The sequence below is a fragment of the Scyliorhinus canicula genome, chromosome 16 (genome assembly GCF_902713615.1).
Source record: "Scyliorhinus canicula chromosome 16, sScyCan1.1, whole genome shotgun sequence".
In the NCBI taxonomy this organism is placed as follows: domain Eukaryota; kingdom Metazoa; phylum Chordata; class Chondrichthyes; order Carcharhiniformes; family Scyliorhinidae; genus Scyliorhinus; species Scyliorhinus canicula.
In genome coordinates this window covers 44,204,845-44,228,433 of record NC_052161.1, presented here as the reverse complement: position 1 = coordinate 44,228,433, position 23,589 = coordinate 44,204,845, and the positions used below count along the sequence as shown (strand labels likewise).

At 40.4% G+C, this 23,589-nt stretch overlaps 1 protein-coding gene across 7 annotated transcripts in view; it reads left to right on the top strand.

Annotated features, from left to right (window-relative positions):
• Nucleotides 1–21,351, top strand: part of ebf3a (EBF transcription factor 3a) — a 145,627-nt gene extending 124,276 nt beyond the window's left edge. For 2 of the 7 annotated variants that reach the window (XM_038773664.1, XM_038773665.1), the window contains exons 11-16: nt 135–223; nt 5,059–5,124; nt 6,973–7,150; nt 14,827–15,015; nt 15,437–15,634; nt 18,374–21,351. In XM_038773664.1, the coding sequence (XP_038629592.1) occupies nt 135–223; nt 5,059–5,124; nt 6,973–7,150; nt 14,827–15,015; nt 15,437–15,634; nt 18,374–18,405 (752 nt within the window). In that variant the 3' untranslated portion in view covers nt 18,406–21,351. The remainder of the gene's footprint in view (nt 1–134; nt 224–5,058; nt 5,125–6,972; nt 7,151–14,826; nt 15,016–15,436; nt 15,635–18,373) is intronic. The other 5 variants (XM_038773662.1, XM_038773663.1, XM_038773667.1 and 2 more) reach the window with 4 other exon arrangements.
• The last annotated feature ends 2,238 nt before the right edge of the window (nt 21,352–23,589 follow it).

Here is a 23,589-nt window from a genome sequence, read left to right as displayed (position 1 = left end):
TAAGAATATATTCCAAACTCTGTTTTGACCTGTTGAAGGCAAAGGCCACTCTCATTGCTTGTGATAATGAGGTTAAACAACTATTTAAATCTGGACATCATGTAAATTAAATGAACTTTTCTGGATTTTTGCAGCTTTAAATGAGCCAACCATAGATTATGGATTCCAGCGGTTGCAGAAAGTCATTCCCAGGCATCCAGGTGATCCTGAAAGGTTACCAAAGGTTAGTATCCACGCTTTCAGAAATGACAACTTGCAGTTATTGTTTTTGAATGAAGTAATTCTTTTGTGAATTAGTATTTACTGCATCAACATGTGTAAAATCAATCAGTAACGATGGGAGAGGGTGGAACAACATTGATGAAGGAAGCTGCTAGATACCTGTTCCGGGACAGAGAACATATGTACTGGAGATGATTTTTCAATTCAGCAGCAAGAACATGAACTTTATGCATTGTGAAATAGTTCAATTAAACATTTTCCACTCCAGTAGGCCATAGTGATTTTTATCTAAGCTGCGCTATTCTGATCTATGATTATTTGACTCTTGTTTTCCTTTCATTTTCTGAAGCTTGATTTAGTTTAATCTTTTGTTGACAAAGCTTTTGTCATAAGTCCATGTCCTGGCAGACTAACAAATGAAGACCACACATTAATATTGAAGACACTCTCATTTAATTTCAAGAGAGGGAATGTCAGTATCTATATATGCAATGAACTCAAATAACAGTATTTTCATTTTCATTTTATGTTTTCAGCATGAAAGGCAAATGAAATTTACAGTTTTCATTTTTATTTGATTCGATTGATGAACAGAGTTAATAATGCAGTATTTATTTTTTGTTTTTCGAACTTGAACCTCTGCAGTGTTATGGCTGATCAGTTTATGGTGACTTGCTACAATTGTATCAAGGGCACTTATGATGTTTTGTTGAAATGGCATTATTTTTTTCAAGCCTTAACCATTCGGCCATCACTGCACAGGATTAACCTTACTGCCACAGTTTGAAGCATGCTGTAATCAGTCCCATATAAAATATAAATCATTAGTTTTCTAAACAGAAAATGCTGTAAGTATCCTCAGCAGGTCAAGAATGTTTCAGGTCAGGCAGCATGGTGGCGCAGTGGGTAGCACTGCTGCCTCATGGCGCCGAAGTCCCAGGTTCGATCCCGGCTCTGAGTCACTGTCTGTGTGGAGTTTTCACATTCTCCCCGTGTTTGCGTGGGTTTTGCCCCCACAACCCAAAGATGTGCAGGATAGGTGGATTGGCCATACTAAATTGCCCCTTAATTGGAAAAAAATGAATTGGGTACTCTAAATTTATTTTAAAAAAAAGAATGTTTCAGGTCGATGGCCTTTTGTCAGAACTGGTGAAAAATCATCGACATTAACTGTTAGCTCTGCTTCTCTCTCCATAGATGCTGCCTGACCTCAAGGGTATTTACAGCATTCAGATTTCAGCATCCACAAAATGTTCCTTTTGTAATTTGTTTACTACCCTTATAAAAAAGGAGGTAAATTTTATATTGTTAGCATTGAGAAAAAAAGGTTGAAATTTCATCCCTACAAAGTTGATCTACATTTTCTAATTGAAAATAATTTGAGTACCTTCGCTCCTGTATCACGTTTTCTGATTTGTAATTTTACAAACTGCTGTGTGACTGATCAAAAACAAAGGGATAAAGTATTCCTCCAAGCACTAGTAAAGCTTGTCGCAAGATTTAGCATGTGTATTTTTTACAGGCTTAGAACATGACAGGCCAGTTAGCGTACACCCACAAGTGCTGCATTACTTAGCTCTTTTAATTCAGGTGAAACAGTATTGTTCAGGCTTCACACAAAACGATCACTGGATAAGATCAAATCTAGCAGTTTCAATAAACAACATAAATATTTGATTTTGTTCTAATGGACCCAAATGTGGAGTTCAGCGGCATGTAAATTAAACTGCCAAGCGATTCATCATTGTTAAGCCAGCCGTCTGAGGTTGGTTTGCAAGGGTCATAGCAGCTTCCAAGTAAAATAGCAATTGGCCCCAACGTATATTTTAAATGAAACAAGAACTGGGATAAAAAAAATCACCACTAAGCATTACAAGCAGTGTAAAATAACAGAAATAAGAGATACAGTTCTGAAAATATGAATTGTGTATCTCAATAATGCTGAGCAGCGGAGAGAGCTCCTTCCACCATGACTTCACCCTGGAGTTGATAATATTACCACAATATTGATTTTTTTTCAGCAATTCTTTTGAAGATCCGTAATGCACGTGGTTTGACGGATAATTGTACTCCGACAGAAAGCCAATACTTTCTGCATGTATTGCTTTGGACATACACTAATAATGTTGCTATAGTGACAAGAAGTTGGGCTGAATTGAAGTTTACCTCCTAATTTTAAACAACATCAAAAATAAGCTGACTGACCCTATGGGAGTGGCACAAATAGGCAAATGTTATACGCAAATCCAGTGAAAACAAAGCAATAAGAAAAGGCATTCATGTGCTAAAAACAAAGATTGAAAGGTGGAGCTTTTAAGTGAATAGCACCAACAAATTCTCATCCTTCTTAAGGCTTGTTTTAAGATTGCATAATTCTGGTCCAAAATATGTAAGATTTTAATCAGCAAAAGATAGAATGTATTCTAGTCTGCCTTGACAAATTATATTTAATCTAAAGTGAGTAAGCAAACGATGATTTTTCTGGCATAATTAATTGCACGCATTTCATCTCTCCCCCCCATCACCACCAACCTCCCATTTCTAGGGGCGAACACAAGTCCATTATGTTTTCCTTTGTCTAATATACAAAAATTTATTTGGAATGCATCCATGTTGAGCAATTACCGAAGCATTAAAATTCATCTTCGTTCCTTGCGTTTTTGAAGTAGCTACATCTAATGGTTCTACACTCTTCATTGTATTCATAACCTGAGGCAAGAACTAACAGAATAATTGCTTTACAGTTTTATAATGACATTAGCACCTGCAGCAACATCACCTTGGTTACCTTTTTTAACTGTGATGATATATGCTATTCTAGGTGATCAGGCATGTGAATAATCATGTATATTCGAACTGTTTCAGACCAGAGTACAAGTATGAATGCTCATAATAATAAAATTGTACACTCATTGTGAAACAACTGCTGAAATCATTTGAGGTTTAATAGTTTCCATTTAACTTGAAGTCTGTTATGTCCTATTGAAAAGCAGCCAATTACACTTATGGCTAAGGTTTAGAAATTTCCATTGAAATGCTTTTCAGCCACCATTCCCCACTAATCGTATTCACAGCATGAGGCTGTGTGCATCAGCTAGGCATATTGTTGCAAAACAAACTTGTTCAGAATATCCTTGACTGATTGGGTTCCACTTTTTGCCTGTCTGTAATATGACTACATCACCTCTCAAGAGCAGTGCTGGAAGTAGGGTTCATTAGTTAAGATACTATCCAGTAATAGACAGATTAGTGATGAGAGTGCACATAATTTTCATAAACTATCCTTATGTTCCAGTTGCAAAGTACCATATGGACAAGTAGGTGTAGGATATTTTCTGGGAATGAAAAATAGCTAGTAAATGTACCCATCTTAATTGCTTTAATCGTTGCTTAAAATTGAAAAGCATGTAAAAATCTTGCAATATGATAGGAGAGATTATGAGTAATTATTAACACCTCTGAAAAACACTTTATCTTACTCAGAGAGAGCTGCTCTTGCTGATGAAACCTGATTAAGACAGCTGTGCCTTTCATTGATTGTACCTGCTTCATGACAAGTATAATTCTTTATTTGTATGCAAACTAGATGCATGCAACATCAAGCATAGACACCAATTTCAGAGGTAAATGCCCATTGTACGAGCCATCCATCCGGTAACTTTCTATATTAAATGCTGTTCCTATAAACGTATGGCATGCGCAAGAAGTGATGCCTACAGTGATTAATCTTGATAAATAAAGGATGGGTCTGCTCTTAGAGATGAAAGACACATTGAGCCATGGTTAGTGCTACAAACACACACATTGTCCTTTGAAATGCGAGTATAGATTTGATGGTAGAAGCCACCTCGTGTATTATTTTTGTTTCAGTCAGCTGAAGTCCATTTGCATGTATAGATTAAAACAAAGAATGTATTTTAACATTTTTGGAAATGGCTACAAAGTATCAGCACCAGAGACAGCTCTGGTTCTATTTTGCAAGAGGTCAATTTGTATTTTTTTATATTAATATAAGCCTTTAATTGGAAAAGCTATCATTTGGTCATGGCAGTTTGTTTTCCATAGAACAATGAAAGGGTAAAATTGTATATGGCGTGTTTTCTTCATTAAAAGAGTTAAATTGTGAATTAGTCCATGCAACTGTAAAACTAAAAAGAGGAATTCAGACAGGGATAAGACAAAATTCAGTTCATCCGTACCCTCAGGCATAAGTACTCTACAATCTCTGGATGTGAAGTCATTTATGAAGTCCTTTTACAACATGCAGTCAAAGAGGTTAATTGAAAAATTTCTTAATGTCATTATGAAAGAACTAGATTAACCTAAGTTAATTCACTTCATTGTTCAGAATAAAGAGGAATAAGCATTGAACCCTCTTGCAAATTTGGGGCATGAATTAGGGGTGAGATGTTGTCTTTGAAGACTCAGCCAGTTTAATTAAGATATGGAAAATTGCTCATTGTTCTTCACTACTAAAGTCCTAGGAATTAGCAGCCAGATGTGATGCCTGTACCTTTCATATCTACTACTGGTATGTGTTTGTTTGTTAAATACCCACAAGGCTACATCATTAAAACTCTCAGGCTTACCTTTCCTTAATTCAGCATCTTAGCTGGAAACTAAAGCATGTAACAGGAGGCAGTCTTATTGAGATATGTGTTTTCAAAAGAGTTACATTAGTGAATTTGAACTGCCTTATGTACAGTTCTTAATTTGGGAGACACTATTCTGATCATAAGTGTCACAGTGAATCTTTCTATTAGATTGCAAAGATAAATTGGAACTGTGTATTATACTTCCATTCACTAATTTTATTTCACATTTGATTTGCTTTAGGAAGTATTACTGAAGAGAGCAGCTGATTTAGTAGAAGCCCTATATGGAATGCCACACAACAACCAGGTAAGTTTAAAAACAAGCAACAGTTGTAAGGCGATGAATATTTGAGCAAGTGATATAAAATAGCTTAACTATGTGTTTATGAAAGGCAGTAATGCATCACGAGACCCAGATTATATCATAAAGCATCAAAACTAAGCATTGTAATTTATTAATAACATCTAAGTCCTCAGTGTGTTACTGCTGCAAAACACATTCCTAAACATCATTATTTTATATGTACATGTATGTATCTAGTTACAATTTCAAAATAATCATTCAGTTCTTGAATGTGAATTTGGGAGAGGATGAAATGTATCCGCAGTGTCAGTTCTGGCTGAATGATACTGAGGATATGACTCCTATACAATGATATCAACTTCTGTTTAACTAGTCAATAGAAGGAAATATCAACGTGTATATTATATATTGAGCATTCAAATCAGCCAGCTTTCCTATAATAATACTTCATATTTGAAAGTAAAGTGGAGCATTTGGCCTTTTGATGAGAATCATACTAATGAGTCAAAGGAAAACCTCTAACCCAGAAGTACCACTGAGGATTCTTTACCAATTTGTTTTATCGATGAGAAATATTAACCATACATTTGAAAAAAACAACACTGATAAACTGAATATAATTTTATGAACGTGGGTATCCCCCCAGCCATCCCTCATTTCATAGTATTTGAGTTTGCTGTAATCTAAATGGTTGGATGTACGTTCAGTTTCTGAAAAAGAAGTGTGTGCGTATTTAATGGGTATTATCTGTTAATATAGAAGTAAATTAATTTCAATAGCCTGCAGAATTCAAACCAAGATGTAGTTGTAGATTGCAGCATCAAAGTGTAGCGTTTCTGATCTGAATTTTGATATAAGAAAGAAATATCAGATAACATTTTTAAAAAATGATGTGTGGCAATAACATTATTACTTGTGGCCAACTAATTAATGCTTTCAGTTGGGGCGGCATGGTGGCGCAGCAGTTAGCATTGCTGCCTCACGGCACCGAGGACACGGCTTCGATCCCAGCCCTGAGTCACTGTCCGTGTGGAGTTTGCACATTCTCCCCGTGACTGCATGGGCCTCACCCCCACAACCCAAAGATGTGTAGGGTAGGTGAATTGGCCACTCTAAATTGTCCCTTAATTGGAGAAAAAATAATTGGGTAATCAAAATTTATTAAAAAAAAATAATGCTCCTAGTTTTTAAAACGAACAGTTGAGTTTATTTATTTTAAAATTTACAGTAGCCAGTTCATTTTTTCCAATTGAGGGGCAATTTAGCATGGTCAATCCACCTACCCTGCACATCTTTGGGTTATGGGGGCAAAACCCACGCAAACACGGGGAGAAAAGCAATTGAGTTTATATGTACACTTTCTAAATTTCAATGTATTGCCTCAATTATATAAATGCAAAATTGAAAATATGAACAGTTTCTTCAGGTTCCAAACAATGCCATTCAAGAGGATTTCACTATATTTTCTTTTGTTTGTTATTTTGAACATTAGGTTGCTGGGCAGCTTTATGCAATGCCCTGTTTTCAGGACAGAGCTAAAACATTCATTTGTTTTTCACAGCAAGTTCTTTTTGCTGAGACAATTCACGTTTAGAGATTAGTTTTGAGCCTAGTTTTGAGCCCATTGTGAAGTACAGTGTGTGCTATGCACTAGGTTGGGAAGAAAATCCCCCCAACATCAGTCACATACATTCAGTATAAATCATCAAAAATGATGCTGCGAAAGTAACTATAAACAAACACTAGCTCTGTCTTGAAAATGTAAGCTGCATAACCTTTCCATAACCTTTCCTTTTGTATTTGAAATAAGTCACTGTTATGCATTTGTCTAATGATCGATCTGATTTCTAGGAGATAATTCTCAAACGAGCAGCTGATATTGCTGAAGCTTTGTACAGTGTGCCACGTAATCACAACCAGCTCCCTACACTCGGCAACACCCCAGCTCACAGTGGTATGATGGGAGTGAATTCTTTCAGCAGCCAGCTAGCAGTCAATGTGTCAGAGTCATCACAGGGTAATGACCAAGGTATGTTAGTGTGCTGGAGATAAGTCCTTACAACAGCCGTTTTCCCTTCAGTGTCTAACAAGTCCTGTCCAACATTGACTTTAGAGACCTCAGTAATACTTCAAAGCCCTTTACCTAATTAATCTCCTTGGTTGTTGTTTGACACTGCTACTGGATCCCCCCTTGTTTACTTGGCATGGTAGTGAATTACACTGCCTGCATAAACTGCTCACATAAAATACTGTGCTGCTGTTTCGAATAGTTATACATCTGTTCTTTCTTCTTATTGTGTAGGAAGCAGAGAAAATGTTCTTTTAATCAGTAATTATGCAAAACATGCATGAACTTAAAATGTGTTTAACAATCCAGTTTAGTGAAACAATAATAACCAAACAATAATTTTAAAAATCATTTAAAATTAAAGAGAAGGTAGTGAATGGGAAACTTAAATGAAGAATCTAATCCATGGGTTTGGAGCCCTGCTAGCTCACAAACAGTAATATCATGTAAGAACTATTAGCTTTTCCTCATGACAGGAATACATTTTGTATTCACAGGAAATTATTGACTACAAGTAGTTTTCTTCTGAACATTGAAGCTGTTTCTGAATGATATTTAATGTCAAAGTCAAGACAAGTATGTGGGACATTTGTATGCTGCTTCTTCTCCCTTCAAAGATGGTCTTGAGTTCCATCTTAAAAACCTGCTTTGTATCAATTCTCCAAATTCATATTTGTATAAGAATACAATGTAACATTATGGCAGCGAATTTCAGAGTAACACTGAGGTTGCAGCTTTAAGACATTCAAAGAAATAATTGGGTGGAATATAATGCTCCCTGGAGGTAGGTTGCGAGGGAGGGGCATAGTAATTGGTCAGGGAGAAAGAGGTTAGAGCTGCCATTGCTTTTCTGACGCCCTCCGAAAATGTCCGGGTTGGTCTGGGTCAAGGATGGTCTTTGTGCCCAGAGGCCATTTCAGGGCCTCACCCAGCTACTTCTAACAATGTTGGGTGGAGGCCATGTGGGCAACCCACCAGGTAAACCCTCAGGGTTAGGCCTGTGGCATGTGGTGATGGGGGAACGTTCACTTCTACTTGAGCGCTCATATCCAATGGAGAGAACCTCAAGCAGTCAGAACTGTACCTACGTATGACTCACGTGATGATAATGGGGGGGAACGGTCTCAGAAAGGTCGCAATGGGTCTGCCCTGAGCTGTTGGATGGGCGCAGCACCAAGGCCGTTACTTTCACTGTTTTGAAAGATAGGTCAGAATCCTGTACAATACTGGATTGCTAGATCAAGCAGAGTGCCTTTGAACGAGGAATGCCGTCTCTTCAGGGTGCCCTTATGCAACAGATAGATGAGGTCCTTATGTTGGCAATAATTTCCCACTTAAGGTCTTCAATTAGGGAGAAATGCCATTCACAACCCTTCTGTCTGGACTTAATTGGGGGAAAGATAAGAAGGTGATGGGGTCCCCACCCGCCACCCTCCCGCCTAATTAAATGCATCCCTGCCATCAAATGCGCCACAGGGAGAGGAGACAGACACAAGAATCCGTCTGTGGGTTTTCTCCATTATATCAAACGTATGTTAGCCTTTCTTCAGTTGTCCTCTCTTTAGAGTAAGTCTTGGAGCTATAACTTCCTGTTCATTTATAGTTCAATGTTGTCACAGATTTGAATAGATTGATATCGTTCAGTTTTTCATCATGCCAACGTGATTCTAATGATTCCCAAAAAGTGTAAAAAATTTGGAAAGCTTTATTTTTCCTGCTTAGTGCGGTTTTGGGTTGTCCCTTCGTAGGTTCCTAGAATGATTCAACACTGAAGGAGGCCTTTGGCCCATTGTCCCCGAGCTGGCTCTTTAAAAGAACCATGAGCTGGATTCTCCATTTGGAAGATTAAGTCCCCACGCCGGTCTAAAAACAGTAGTCTTTTATGCCAAGAAAACAGGCGCAAAACGGCCACCTTTTCCCCGTTTGCTGGGGGCTGGCAGGGAGGCAGCGTAGAGCTCGCAGCTCTAGCTGCTGATATGGCCCTGAGCATTTTCAGTTCCGTTGCTGTGTATGCACATGGTGGCGGCCTGCAGCGGCAACGCCGTGCTTCATGGCGGACTCAACCATGGACCCGGAATGCAAAAGTAGTGCCTCACTTCGATTGCTCACGCGCCCCAGACCGCCCGCCCACAGTGCCCCCAGCCCTGAATGATGCTGCCCCTGCCAGTGGATTGGCCCTCCTCCAACTGTGGCGGTGCAGGACTGAGTCTGCATCCGCCACATAAGGTTCCTGAACGGTGTGAGCACACGTAACCCACGCCGTCGCGAACTCGGCCGGTCTGGGACAGAGCATTGCGGGGCAGGCCTCAGGTAATGGCCTGAGGCTATGGATAAATGGCAGTATGCTGCTTCTCAGGGGGCGGAGAATCGGAAAACCGGCGCCACTCACGGTTTCGATGTCAAAACAGACTCTCCGCCCCGTCGACGAACGCGATTTCAGTGTCGGGGGCGGAGAACCAAGCCCCCTGTAACCGGATCCATGTCCTGCCTTTTACCCCATAGGCCTACAATTCATTTTCCTTTTCAATTAGTTATTCAGTTCCCTTTGGAATGTTACTGGTAAATCTGCTGCCATCACCTTCCAACCAGTGCACTGCTGATAATAACATGCAAATCCTCCTCATCACCTCTGACTCTTTTGCCAATTAATTTATCCGTGTGATCTCTGGTTACCAATTCTTCTTTCAATGGACATTTTCCCCTTATTTATTCCCTCAAAGCACTCAATGATTTTGAATATCTCTGCTGAATCTCCATTTAACCTCATCTGCCCCAAAGAGACAATTCCAGCTTCTCCAGTCTCCCCACCTAACTGAAGTGCTGCATTACTGGCATCTTGTTATTGAGCTTAAATGGTTAAAAAATATTGGGCACAATCTAACTGAATTGCAACAGAGTCCTGTGTCGAGTGTGTTTAGCCAGGTGTTTCCTGACGCTCGCAGTATCAGAAAGACCATGCCGGGACTTTGTTGCAATCCAGGGCCTCAGCGGGAAACGTCCCACCGAGGCAGCACTTCGTCCCGTTTCCTGCACTGAGGAGTTCCGCTCATCAGAATTCCTTAGTGCAGGAGAAGATTGGGACACCATTTTTAAATGGCACCTCGATCTCCTGACCCTGACGACATGACCCCCTGACCCTTCCAAAGTCCCAACTAACCTATAAGGGGGTCCTCAGGCGCTCCCCCCAGCACCCCACCTCACAATGGCAGGTCACCCCTGGGCCCCATCTCCAGAATGGGCCCAATGCCAGCCTGGCACATTGGCACTACCAGCCTGGCACCACCACTGCCAGCTTGGCAGTGCACACAGGCACCTTGGCACTGCCAGGCTGGCACCCAGATGGCACTTCCAGGCTGACAGTGACAAGGTCCACAGGTGGCACCAGCGGTCGCAGGGTAGTACCCTGCCCAGAGCTCAACCACATGGATGCCTCCGATCCCCTGGAAGATCCCCTCCCACCCCCAAGTGTCATTCCGCCTGGTCCCTGTGTGGAAACCAGTACTGAACAGTGCTCACCTAAGGTCTCAGAGACGAAGGGGTTAGATCCCAATACCTTCGGTAGATCAGGTGAGCTGCATATTAGAGTGAGACTAGCTACACACTCTAAGATGTTGATTTGCCAAATATTGATGCTGCCCACAATGGACAGGAACCAGATTGCAATGTCTCGCGAGATCCTGTTAAATCTCGCAAGGCGTGACAAGCCGGGTAGACCCCTGAAGAGGCCTCTCCTGGCATCTAACGGCTGTGTTGCGCCCTTGTTCACCTGAACAGGGGTGCAACGCGGCTGGTAGATTGTGCCTATCAAGTAGTAATACCCTTGAACAATGGAACTTAATTAATAACTGTGTGATGATACTTTATTATCCTATTATAAATAATATTAGTTGATTTATCTTGTAATGCAAGGATCCCCCCAATTGAAATAATGTATCAAGAGGTGGGATTCTCCCAGCCCCGCGCCAGGCATTGAATCCCCGCCGCCATGCCGCCCCGACACCGACATGCAGAGAATTTGGCGCAGCGCCGGTCGCGGGCCGCTTAACGTGGCCGGGCCGACGATTCTCCGGCCCACTGTGCCTGCGGAGTCTGCGCGTTCTCCGGTCGCAGCCGGTGGGAACTCTGTGCGCAGGGTCGGGGGTGGCCTGTGGGGGGGGCTCCAACCCCCGGGGGGGGCTCCGGTGAGGCCTGGCCCGCGATCGGGGCCTACCGATCGACGGGCCGGCCTCTCGCTCCCCGGGCCTATTTTCTTATGCGCTGGCCCCTGAACCCCCACACCATGTTGCGTCGGGGTCGGCATGTGAGAGAGGCCACCGTGCGGCGCACAGTTTGCGCCAGGATGGGAGGCTGGAGCGGCATGAACTGCTCCAGCGCCGTACTGGCCCCCTGTAAGTGCCAGAATCGGTACTCCTAGCGACCCGTTCACGCCGTCGTGAAACTCAACGCTGTTTCTGAGGGCGTGGACACTCTGCCGCCGATTGGGAGAATCTCGCCCATTATGTTTAGTTTCTAAGTACACATGTAGCACAACTGGCAAAATTATTACGGGAAATACCCTGAAAAGTGCGAGTTGATGCATTTTTGGAGGACGAAATTGCATCACCTCACACTTTTCAGCGTATTTCCCTTAATAATTTTGCCAGTTGAGCTAAATGTGTACTTAGAAACTAAAGATAATGATACACTATTTCAATTGGGGGCAATCCTTGCATAACAAAAGAAATCAACTAATATTGCACAATGAATGATAGGACAAGTACAGAGGACGAGAGGGACCTTGGGGTGCACGTCCTTCTTGAAGGCAGCAGGAAAGGTGGTTAAGAAGGCATATGGGAGACTTGCCTTTGTTAGCTGAGGCACAGAATATAAGAGCAGGGAGGCTATGGTGGAGCTGCATAAAACACGTGTTAGGCCACAGCTAGAGTTCTGCGGCGGGATTCTCCGGGAATTGGCGGAGCGAGCAGAAACGGCGCAGTGGAATGGCGAGAACCACTCCTGCGTTTGGCTGCCCCAAAGATGCGGAATCCTACGCACCCTCATGGGCTAGGCCGGCACCGGAGTGGTTTGCCCCCCGCCGGCCGCGTGGAAGGCCTTTGGCACCATGTCAGCCGGGGCCGAAAGGACTCCGCCAGCCGGCGCGGGTCCACTCATGCACGGGAGTGTCAGCATCTGCTGGCGTCATCCCCACGCATGCGCAGGGAGGTTCACCTTCGCACCGGCCATTGCGGAGGCATATACGGCCGGCGCGTAGGAATAGAGTACCCCCACGACACAGGCCCGCCCACGGATTGGTGGGCCCCGACCGCGGGCCAGGCCACCGTGGGGGCATCTCCTGGGGCCAGATCCCCCCGCGACCACCTAAGAACCCCGGAGCCCGCCCGCGCCGACAGGTCCCGCTGGCAAGGGACCAACTCCAATTTACACCAGCTGGAACTCGGCCCATCGCGGGCTGGAGAATCACTGGGGGGATGCTGCCGACCGGCGTGGCGCGATTCCCGCCCCTACCAAATCTCCGGCGCCGGAGTATTCGGCAGCAGGCGGGGGCGGGATTCGCACCGCCCCCCCTGGCGATTCTCTGACCCGGCGGGGTATCGGAGAATCCCGCCCCTGGTCGCCACACTACAGGAAGGATGTTATTGCACTAGAGAGGGTGCAGAGGAGATTGACCAGGATGTTGTCTGGGCTGGAGGGTTTCAGCTAGGGAGAGAGACTGTGGTTAGGCTGAGGTTCTTTTCCTCAGAGCAGAGGGCGGACCTTATTGAGGTGTACAACATTATGAGGGACATAGATAGGCTATATATAAATTAACCTTTCCCCTTAGTAGATGGGTCATTAACCAAGGTGCATAGATTTAAGGTAAGGGGCAGGAGATGTCGAGGGAATTTGAGGGAAAACTTTTTTACTCAGAGCGTGGTGGGAATCTGGAACTCTGCCTGAAAGGGTGGTAAAAGCTGGAACCCTCACAGCGTTTAAGAAGCATTTAGATGAGCAATTGAAATACTATAGCAGACAAAGCTATGGACCAAGTGCTGGAAAATGGGATTGCAATAGATAGGTGCTTGACAGCATGCACATGGTGAGCTGAAGGGTCTCTTTCTGTGCTGCAGAAGGGTCTCTGCCTGCGGAGTCTGCACGTTCTCCACTTGTCTGAGTGGGTTTCCTCCGGCTGCTCCGGTGTCCTCCCACAGTCCAAAAATATGCAGGTTAGATGGATTGGCCAATCTAAATTGCCCTTTGTGTCCAAACAAAGGTTGGGTGGAGATACTGGGTGGAGGTGTGGGCTTGGGTAGGTGCTCTTTCCAAGGGCTGGTGCAGACTCGATGGGGGAATGACCTCCATCTGCACTGTAAATTCTATGATAAAAAATCCATTGCAAAATCTATGACTCAATGATATTAGATACTTGAGGGTGATTATCAGACAGCGACATTGCAATGGGTTCAGAGTATATAATTTTCACCATTATGGTTTATAAGTCACTTTAAACTTGGAAATCCCTTGCATATATCAGTTATGTTTATAATATTTGCATGAAGTTGACGATATAGTGTTACCATCTTTAATTTTACTCACTGTGGTAGACATCAGGAAAGATATTTAATGGGTGGGATTCTCCGGTTGGCCAGCCATGTTTTCTTGGGCAGCACATCCCCATTGGCAGCGGAATTCTACATTCCCTCAGCCGGCCTATGGGGTGTCCCATTGTGGCCGCCCAACACCGTCGAGAAAGTGGTGGGTATGGGTGCGCTGCCGGCAGACGAGAGGATCCCGTTGACGGAGAGTTCCACTGCATGCATTTGATATATAATATTCTTACTGAAGAATTTGTGAGTGTCGCATCGGTTTTCTAGGAATAATCTTCCGGGATGATCAAGAAATGACTATCCTTACACACAATAATGATTAAAAATAGGATTATGTTTTATAACATGATGCTTACTTTCAACTACTGAAATGAGTGTTACAAAATAATGCTCTTTAATGAAGATATCCCTGAGATGGAATTTTAAATGTTATATGAATGTAATAAACATGCTCCTTCTTGCTGGATGTGGCATTTTGCAGCACTTCAAAGGCTAAAAGATCATTCTCACTCTTGCTTCAGTCAGTGAATCAGGCTTGTTGATAATTACCACTATAGCTGAATGTGAAAGTAGCTGACAGCATATGATTGAAAAAATCTTTTGTATGCTGTATCAACGAGGAAAAGGAAATTCTGCTGCTTATCAGAAAGTGTCAACTGCACAGCATAAAGCTGCAGCCACTCAACTTGATATTTTAATATAACATTTATTGAACTCATCTCAGCAAATGAATCGAAAAGCTAAGTCATAACTTTATATAATCTCACTGTGGAAACATTACACTGTGATACGGTAGATTTATAATTTAAAAAAAAATCAAAATGACTCATTTATAAAAAGCACATCAATCAGTTTTAAAGCTAACCTGTGTCATTTATCCACTCAGGATTTCTGGCAGTTAATGTGACTTCATTCAAGAACTAAAAGTAATCTTTTAACAGGTCTACTTTAACTTCTTACAAAGCATGATACCACTTGGTAAATCGGTGCTACGATTGATAGTATTTCTGAAAGGAATTTTTTTAATACTGTAATGTAAACTTTGTTTTACAGTAGGGTACAGCCGTAACACAAGTAGCGTCTCCCCGCGTGGATATGTTCCCAGCAGCACCCCTCAGCAATCCAACTATAACACAGTCAGCAACAGCATGAACGGATATGGCAATGCTGCAATGACCAACCTGGGGGTACCTGGCTCTCCTGGATTTTTGAACGGTTCATCAGCCAACTCTCCCTATGGCAGTAAGTGTTTGCTTTACCAGTAATATATAAGCAGTGGCTCCATGTGCAGTTTTATATTGAATAAATACTTGCATTAAAAATGTAACATTTTATTTTTTTGTGTGAGAAGTCAGCTGCTGGATAAAAGGAAGGGTGACTCTGGAGGCTGGACACAAATAATTAATAAACTCAAACTTCATTGAGCATTAGATTTGTGGGTTCCAAGTCATAACTTGATTGAGAATACATTTGCTTTATATGCGTATGACAAAATAGTCCATCACAAAAGAGTTTGCCTATTATCCAGAGAGTGGCCTAGCTGGGACATTTTTTTTCTAATATTTCGTAACATAATCTAAAATTGTTTAAAAGGCCTCCTCTACTACTCCTTGTGTATGGTGCAAACCAAAGTCTCAGCCTGATTATTTTTGCTTTGTTGCAGTAGTGCCGTCAAGCCCTACCATGGCAGCCTCTTCGGTCACCCTTCCTTCAAACTGTAGCAGTACACACGGCATTTTCTCATTCTCACCTGCCAATGTCATCTCTGCAGTGAAACAAAAGAGTGCATTTGCTCCTGTTGTCAGGCCTCAAGCCTCTCCTCCACCATCTTGCACCAGTGCAAATGGAAATGGACTTCAAGGTGAGCTAGTATCCTTCATTTCCTGATCCACCTTCAGGCATGCTCATCCCATACAATAATACACATTAAAATTCACATCTTTCCCAATGAAAAAAAATAAAAAATTATTGCAATTGTATTGTCTGCACTGGTTAATTGATTACCTAATGAAGCCAATAACACACAAAATACTTTGAAGCCGGACTGTGGCCAGATGCACTTTGTTTTGTAATCAGAGTATGTGTGCTTCTATAGTCTTTGTTAAGGTTTCCGCTTTCTTTGTTTCGTCTCTAATAATGTGATGGAGCTCTATAGAAATGGTTAAGTGATGAATGCCTTAGTATCCTGATGCTGTGGCTGGGATTTTCCACAAAAATGGCAAGTGTCAGGGTCTGACTGAATACCGCGTGTTCCTCTCCAGAAACGCAGCCGGATTTCAGACCAGACTTTCTGACACGTAATGCACAGAATATCTGGGGGTGTAGTTTGCGCCATCACTCTGGCGGGAGCGACCTGATAAAGCTGGCACGGCCGATTGCACAGAGATCGGGGCACCAGCTTTAAACAGACTATTCCCCTCCCCCCCTCCCCCCACATGGAAGTATTGGAGGGCACAATCTCCCCTCTCCTTTGAACAAAGAACATAGAACATACAGTGCAGAACGAGGCATTTCAGCCCATCGAGTCTGCACCGACCCATTTAAGCCCTCACTTCCACCCTTTCCCCATAACCCTATAACCTCTCCTAACCTTTTTGGTCACTAAGGACAATTTATCGTGGCCAATCCACCTAACCTGCATGTCTCTAGACTGCCCTCCTCCACCCCACCATACATAAGGGGACCCCCACATTGGAGATTTGCCCGCCCCGCCAGAACCCAGTTGGCAGTGCCCACTAACAGTGCCCATTTCAGTGCTACCTTGGCCATGCCAATCTCATTGTGCCAACCTGGCCATGCTAGGCCACGGCCCGGCCATGTTTGCCACCACCCAGGGGTTAGACTCACCCCCAAGCCCCTAGTGCAGTCATCACGACTGGGTCTTGTTTTTGAAAACCAGTAGTGATTCATGCCGCGGGACATCATGCCAACTGGGTGGGAGGATAATGCATGGGAGGATAAGAACATTACAGTGTCAGGCCCGGTAAGTATATGTTAAAATATTATAATGTATGTAAATCAGGTTTAAACCTGATCGTGCCTTTGGCTAGGGACGGGAAGATCTCAAACTGAGAACTTGCTGGTACAAATCCCGTTATGGCCCCCTCTTAAGATTTAATCATCATAACGGAATTTGAGCCCGCGGCGAATGAGCCTGCTAAATCCCGCCCTATATTTGTACCTTTTAGGAGCCATTTTGAAATCAAATAAATTGGTGAACATTTTACTGCAGCTTGATTTGGTTTCATGGATAACACAATCGACAAGAAAACATCTTCAGTGTGCAATTAGGCACGGCTTCAAAATTGCGCACAGTCCTGAATCTGGCAAATATTAGTCAGAAAGCGAAATGACTCCTATATCAGTAATTTCTATAGGTTAATTTGATATTTGTCAGAGACTGGCAATTTCTTTCACTGGGCTGACAAATGTGTGTAGTCTCCATGTTCAAATCATTTGCAGATATGATGCAAGTATGGCTCCCATCTGGTTATAATAATCACTTTCTAGTAACTGAAATGACTTCGAAAAAATGTTGAAAATATAGATCAGACTTCCTCTGGTAGCCCATAAATTTGGTGTAATTTCTAATGAAACTATTTGCTAATGGTGTTTTTCGTCAGCTTCCAAAGTAATCCAGAAATATTATTTAAACATTAAGTAAACGACTGATTATTTGTGCTGAAAATATAATGATAATATATGAAGAATATATGAATGGTAACAGTCTTGTACATCACTTGAACTTTTGTTAGCTATTACCATGCTACTTTCTTTGACTTTGATTCATAATTGTGAGAACTAAATATAATGGATACCATTGGCCTAAATTAACTTGATTGAAATTAATGGCATGTTCAGAAATGCACATTTCAATATTATTAATAGTTCCATGCAAAGTCTTAACTATCAGTGACATACCTTGTTTGTAGGTCGAGAGCATAAGGTTAAAAAATGAACAATTTGACAGAAAATAAGAAATGTAAGTGTTCTGTGCATTGCGCATGGCAGATTGAAGTATTGGAGACTTTTGATCTCAGACAGCCGCTGGCCTGGTAACATAGTTGTTATGATAAAATGCAATTAACAGAAAGCAAAAATTGAGGTCCCCAGCTAAAGTCAAAGTGCTGGGAGAAAAGAGGCAAGGTTGCTAAGATTTCAATTTAAGGAACCCGAGAAGTGTCTGGTCCTTGACTATTGAGTGAGTTGGCCCTGTCTGACGTTACCAGAACTGACCATGTTGTTTCTCACCTGTCAGCAGAGGCGGCCTCCAGGGAGTCTGGACCACTGTTTGCCATTAACAAAACGCTAAGAGAAATATCACACATGTGGTAGGCAGAATGCTGTTCACCTAAAATGTCAGAATGTTCCTCTTTTAAAAGTGAAGTCGTTGCAGAATGTCTTGTTAAAAAGCGCATTTCAGTTTTTTTTAGTCTGGGCTTGCATGAGCCATACTAAACAGTTGCATATAACAAGACTTGGACATCAATTCAGTACCTTTCTTGCACAACTAGCATTTCAGAGCTTAAATTATATTTAGAGCTAGTAATGTTTACACGCTGATGAGTTGCTAATAGAGTTTCTGTTTCTTCCCTTTTAGCTATGTCTGGACTTGTAGTCCCACCAATGTAAGACCACACTTGTTTACCTAGAGAAACACCAAGCTTCCGAGGATGAACTTCAGGGGACAAGTTCATTACGTCAGAAGATGCTGTTAGAAAAAGTATGACCAACAATGAGAACAAAAAACAACAGATCCTTCTACTGTTAAGAACAAAAAATACATTATTACTCACTGAATTTACTCAAACCATTAGGAAATGACCTGCAAGCAACTTAATTCTTCATGAACAATTTCATTTTATTAACAGAACTTTCTCATATTTTCACATTTCTCTATCTTGAAGAAACAAAAAAAAGCAATGCCTATTTTGTATAAAGTTTCAGATGACGTCTTGGCTATGTCTAGTTCTTGCTATGTGTTGGGAGAAACTTTGTGGATGCACCATTTTGATTATCATGAAATACTGTTGAACTATTCCTCAAGCAGAACATTTTTCAGTACTATATTTAGATTCACAATGGTTGTGTATCTCTATAATGTGAAATAATTTTTGTTGGGGTGAGTTAGGGGCCAAGGAGGTATAAGCCATTGAACTGGAAGGAGAAGACGACATGTATGATTTAAGAAATGGGGACTTATGGAGGGCTAGGGGAAAATTTATCATGCTTAAATTCATCTTAACAAAAAACTGAACTTTGTAACTTATTGTAGTTAGAAATTGTAACTTTGATATTGCAAAAATTCTTCTCTTGCCTTCAACAAGCACACTGACGGAGATACAAAAGCTACTGTCTGTTGGTAAAGAATATACTTCCACTGCTAGAGCTTCCTGTTAAACAAGTGTGATCTGCAATGTTTTTTCAACTTTTGCTAGCACTGTATACTATTGCATTCTTAGGCTACTGTGAAGTCTATGTTCCTTGTACCAGAAAGTTGTCCTTTGACTTCTAGATCCTTCTCCCTAATGTGTTTTGTATGTGGTTATAAAATATTGTAGAATTTTGTGATTTTTGCCAAAGTTGTAGCTAAATATTTATACACTTGTCTTGAATTTTTCAGATCCACTTAATATTAAGGAGAGAGGTTTTATTCCTTATGAAGTCTGTAAGGAGTAAAATAGTCCTATTCTTCATTGCTACACTTTCTTTCACATAAACACAGTCACTGAGCAAATTTTTGTAACATACCAATATAAATATTGTATTTATCTTTGAAATTTTGTATATTGCTTTCCTTCATTTTATTTTATCTTGTACGTATTTGTTTGTCACGGCCAGGTATTGTGATGCCTAAGGAGCATTAAGCCAAGAACATTTGCCTTCATCTATTTCATTTTAAAACATTGTTTTGTTCTTATGTTTCATTTTTACTACCAGAATCTGTTGATTTGTTCAGACCTTCCGTCCATTTTTTTTATTTGAGAAAAATCAAATTCATTGTTTATTTTTATATAATTTTTAAGTTATCTGAACAAATAATTTTGAATAAAACTGTTGTTGTATAGTCAAAAGAAATTGTTTGTGCCACATGGCTGTAATGAATAATAGTAGAAAACGTGCATGTGCTGCAGCCACAGAAGGATGATCCAATTTGTGGTTGTAAATTATTTAGAATGTAATATTCATTTTTAGCTGCCACCCATGAATTTGCCACATAGTCAAAATGTATTTACTGGAAAAATTTGGAGGCCTAAAGTCAAAATGGAAACTTCAGTTCATCTGGTAAACTGATGTTTGATTAAACATATGACAATTAAATACAGAAAGACTTCTCTGATGCCTTAACATTGGAGTTCTTGACAGTACCTTTGGTGCCACTCTGTCATTGGTTTACACCACAATTGATAATCGTCACTGCAGCTGTCAAGGATGATCTATGGTGTAAAAAGCACAAACTTTGTACAAACACTTACTCCAGACCCCTGCAAGCCTCCACTCTGTTGTACCCTGCAAGCCCTCAGACTAGAAGTCCTGTACTGCCGTGTCTGAAAGTGGAAATTTCTTTTCCAATGTTTCACGCCTGACAGTGCCCAGTGCCCAATCTGTTTGCAAAGACAGAAAATAGGTACATTTGTGACCATTTTTGTGCCTTTGCATTGCACTGCGTGATTTGCTAAAGCAGCATGCAATACGCTTTGCAAACTACAGCAGCGTTGGAGGTCGATAGTAACGGGGAACATGTATTGTCATTCTGGGCAAAATGCACATTAGTAACAGTTATTTTATTTAATTCGAAAGTAAAAGAAATATATATCACAAGTGTTGAATGTGCAACACATTTACTCTGTGATATCTTCATACAACATATTACATGGAAATGTCTCAGAGATTTTTCATATGTCTGAGGATCTTGTTCCAAAAGGAAGTCATGTACATGTGGAAAAAATTTGCAAGATTCATCATTACTGCAGTATGGTTTTTGTGTTTTAGATTAATTAGTCAATGCACTCATTGCTTCCTTGTCTTCAATCTTAAAGCTTCACTACATGGTAGAAATAACTGTTAAGAAAATTACAGTAAGATTGTTTTATCTGTACATTTTTCAGATATTTAACTGTATAAAAAAACTGTTCATTTTACACGATATTTAATTAAAGTATTTCTTGTCTGTGAATTACTTTTTCAGTAATTTAATATGAGGTCTCAGAATATGTGTTGAAAAATGTGCTTATATATATATATAAGGAAGACCAGCAAAATAATTGAGGTCATTTTCTAATTATGTTTTAAAACATTTTTTCCTCAAATGGTTAAAACAATGCATGTCACCGAGAACCTTGAGTGTTTTACTTTAACAGTACTATTGCTCTGTGCACCTTTAAAATTTTTCATACACAGCTTTAAGACTTTAATTTCAGTTTTATTTAAATTTGAAGGTACAGTTTCTGTATTCAAGTGCAAATATATTTAGGATATAGGTTTGACCTACAGAAGGGACTTTTTTGTGATCTCAAAGGCTTGTCTTGTACCTAAAGAAAAATCCAAGTTAGTTCTAATAAAGTTATCAAATAATTACTAAAGTGTGAAGACTATGTTTAGACAGACCGCCATAAAGTTCGGAGCATTTTTAAATGCGCGTGATAAAAGCAGGTAGAAATGGATTACAAAACTATTCCAACATTTAAAAAAATTAGAAGTGTGTAGTTTACATCAAATAAACCTTTCAATGTGCGACAGATATTTTTAAACATCGATTTCTTGACCTCTTATCTAAGCGAACTTCATTATTTTTCAATTGGTAATCCCAATGTGATATCTTCCCTGGGAAACTTAAACGAACTCGTGTAAATTCAAACACGGCAAAGATGTCCGATACGATACACTGCTTGGAAAGCTCAGGAGTTTCCCCTCTTTGTTTGTCTTAGCTTACATTTTCTGGTCCTTGAGCAGCTAAGACTTCACAGTTGTAATGTCACTGGGTGCTACAATATTAAGACTGTTAAACCAATAATAAGTAAATTATCCGTATACTAGTAATGAGCAAATTAAACATTTTATGAGTGTTCAGCAATGCCAACATGTAATACTTTGTCAAGTGTGGTGAAGCAAAAGCTGTTTTCTCTTTACGTAATGGGAAAACTGTAATAAAATACATGTCAGGCAAATGTCAAAATATTTCATTTGTCAGTTCCATCTTGATGTGAACATTTATAATACCATCCTTTAGAAATGTTCTTTTTCAGATCATTACATTTACATTTCTTTACTTTTCAACGAATATCAGTAGATGTGTTTTGACATGTTTTGGCTTTATAGTCTGCTAAAGTATACAGTGTAAATTAATGCTGGCACATTTTGTTCCTTAATTGGTTTTCTCAGGAATAAATATGCATAGCTTATTTTAGTTGCTAGTGCATTTGACTAATGACGTACATACAGTTCTGTATTTTAAAACATTTGCATTTCTTTTAGCAAATGCGTTAATTTGGACACACAAATGTTCTGCAAATAACTCAAGTTAACAGAAAACAAACAATATTGTGAGAGCCCGGTAACAGTAAACTCGTGCAAGGTATTATAACTCTTCATTCCCTCCAAAAACAGAAGAATGTGTTTACTCATCTGCCACTTACTGTAAAGCAGCCTTTTAAGGTCTACCAACCTTTTAAAGATTATTCAAAGCACTTGAAATGGGCTTCAATCTAATGCCTCATTTCATTGCATTAAACAGCCTATTTAATAAAGAATCAATATATTCAAAGGGCAAGGTTATCTTTTGTCTATAAGGGGTGGTATCATTTTGAACCCTTTATAGTTCAAATGCTGAAAAAGGCCTCATGAAATCCATACTCATCAACTAGGTCAACTAGAGCAATAAAAAAGACCTCTGTAAGAATAGCTGCTCTTCTTAATCAAGAATTATAAACCTTATCTGGCTCACTGAGTAGCCACAAATAGTGGGTCGGAAAATGTCAATTTCTCATCAAGACAACACACCCAAATAATAATTTCTCACAGAATACATACAATTAAGAGGATGTAGATAGCATAGCAGCACCAGTGATTTAGAGTGATCACTGCTTATTATGTCAACGGCAAGCTGAAATCTAGCTGTAAGCAGATAATGACTGTTGTTGATAGCAAAAGTGTCAATATGCCAAAGAACGATTTTTGAATGTGAGTCCTTGTGCTTTTTTTAAACTTTTGCTGATCATACGGCTTGATAACTATACATCTGCCAAATGACCCCACATGTTGTAACACACAATTAACAGAGTGAATAAACGGCACAAAGAGTGGAAGTTCTTTATATTCTCTGAGACAATTCTCTCTCTTTACCCTTCAAGGATTTCTTTTATCTTTGCAAGAGCTGGCTTTTAATGGAATCTAAACTCATCAGAGGAAATCAAAAACCTCAAATCAGATTACAAATTGATTTTTGGTCGCTTATCATTAAGCAGTGTACTGCCTTGTGTTCCACAGAAGAAGCAACTGTGTATCATTTGACAGTGTGAAAACAACTTGTACGCAAAGTAATTATATAAAGGTCAGGGATGGATTTACATACTTTTATGTCCACATCAAAGTTATGGTGTATATGGTTTAAACATTATAAAGTTACTCAATAGTTTATATAATCAATGGAATTTGTTACACTAAATAGATGTCTCCGTTTATTTTTTTACTAATTACTAATGTAATCATTGATTAATTATGGGAGGTTATTGAATATTTGAAAAGCACAAGTAATACTGTAATTTTCTGATGCAATATTTTCTACAACTAGAAATATGAAATGATCATTCTGTTGTT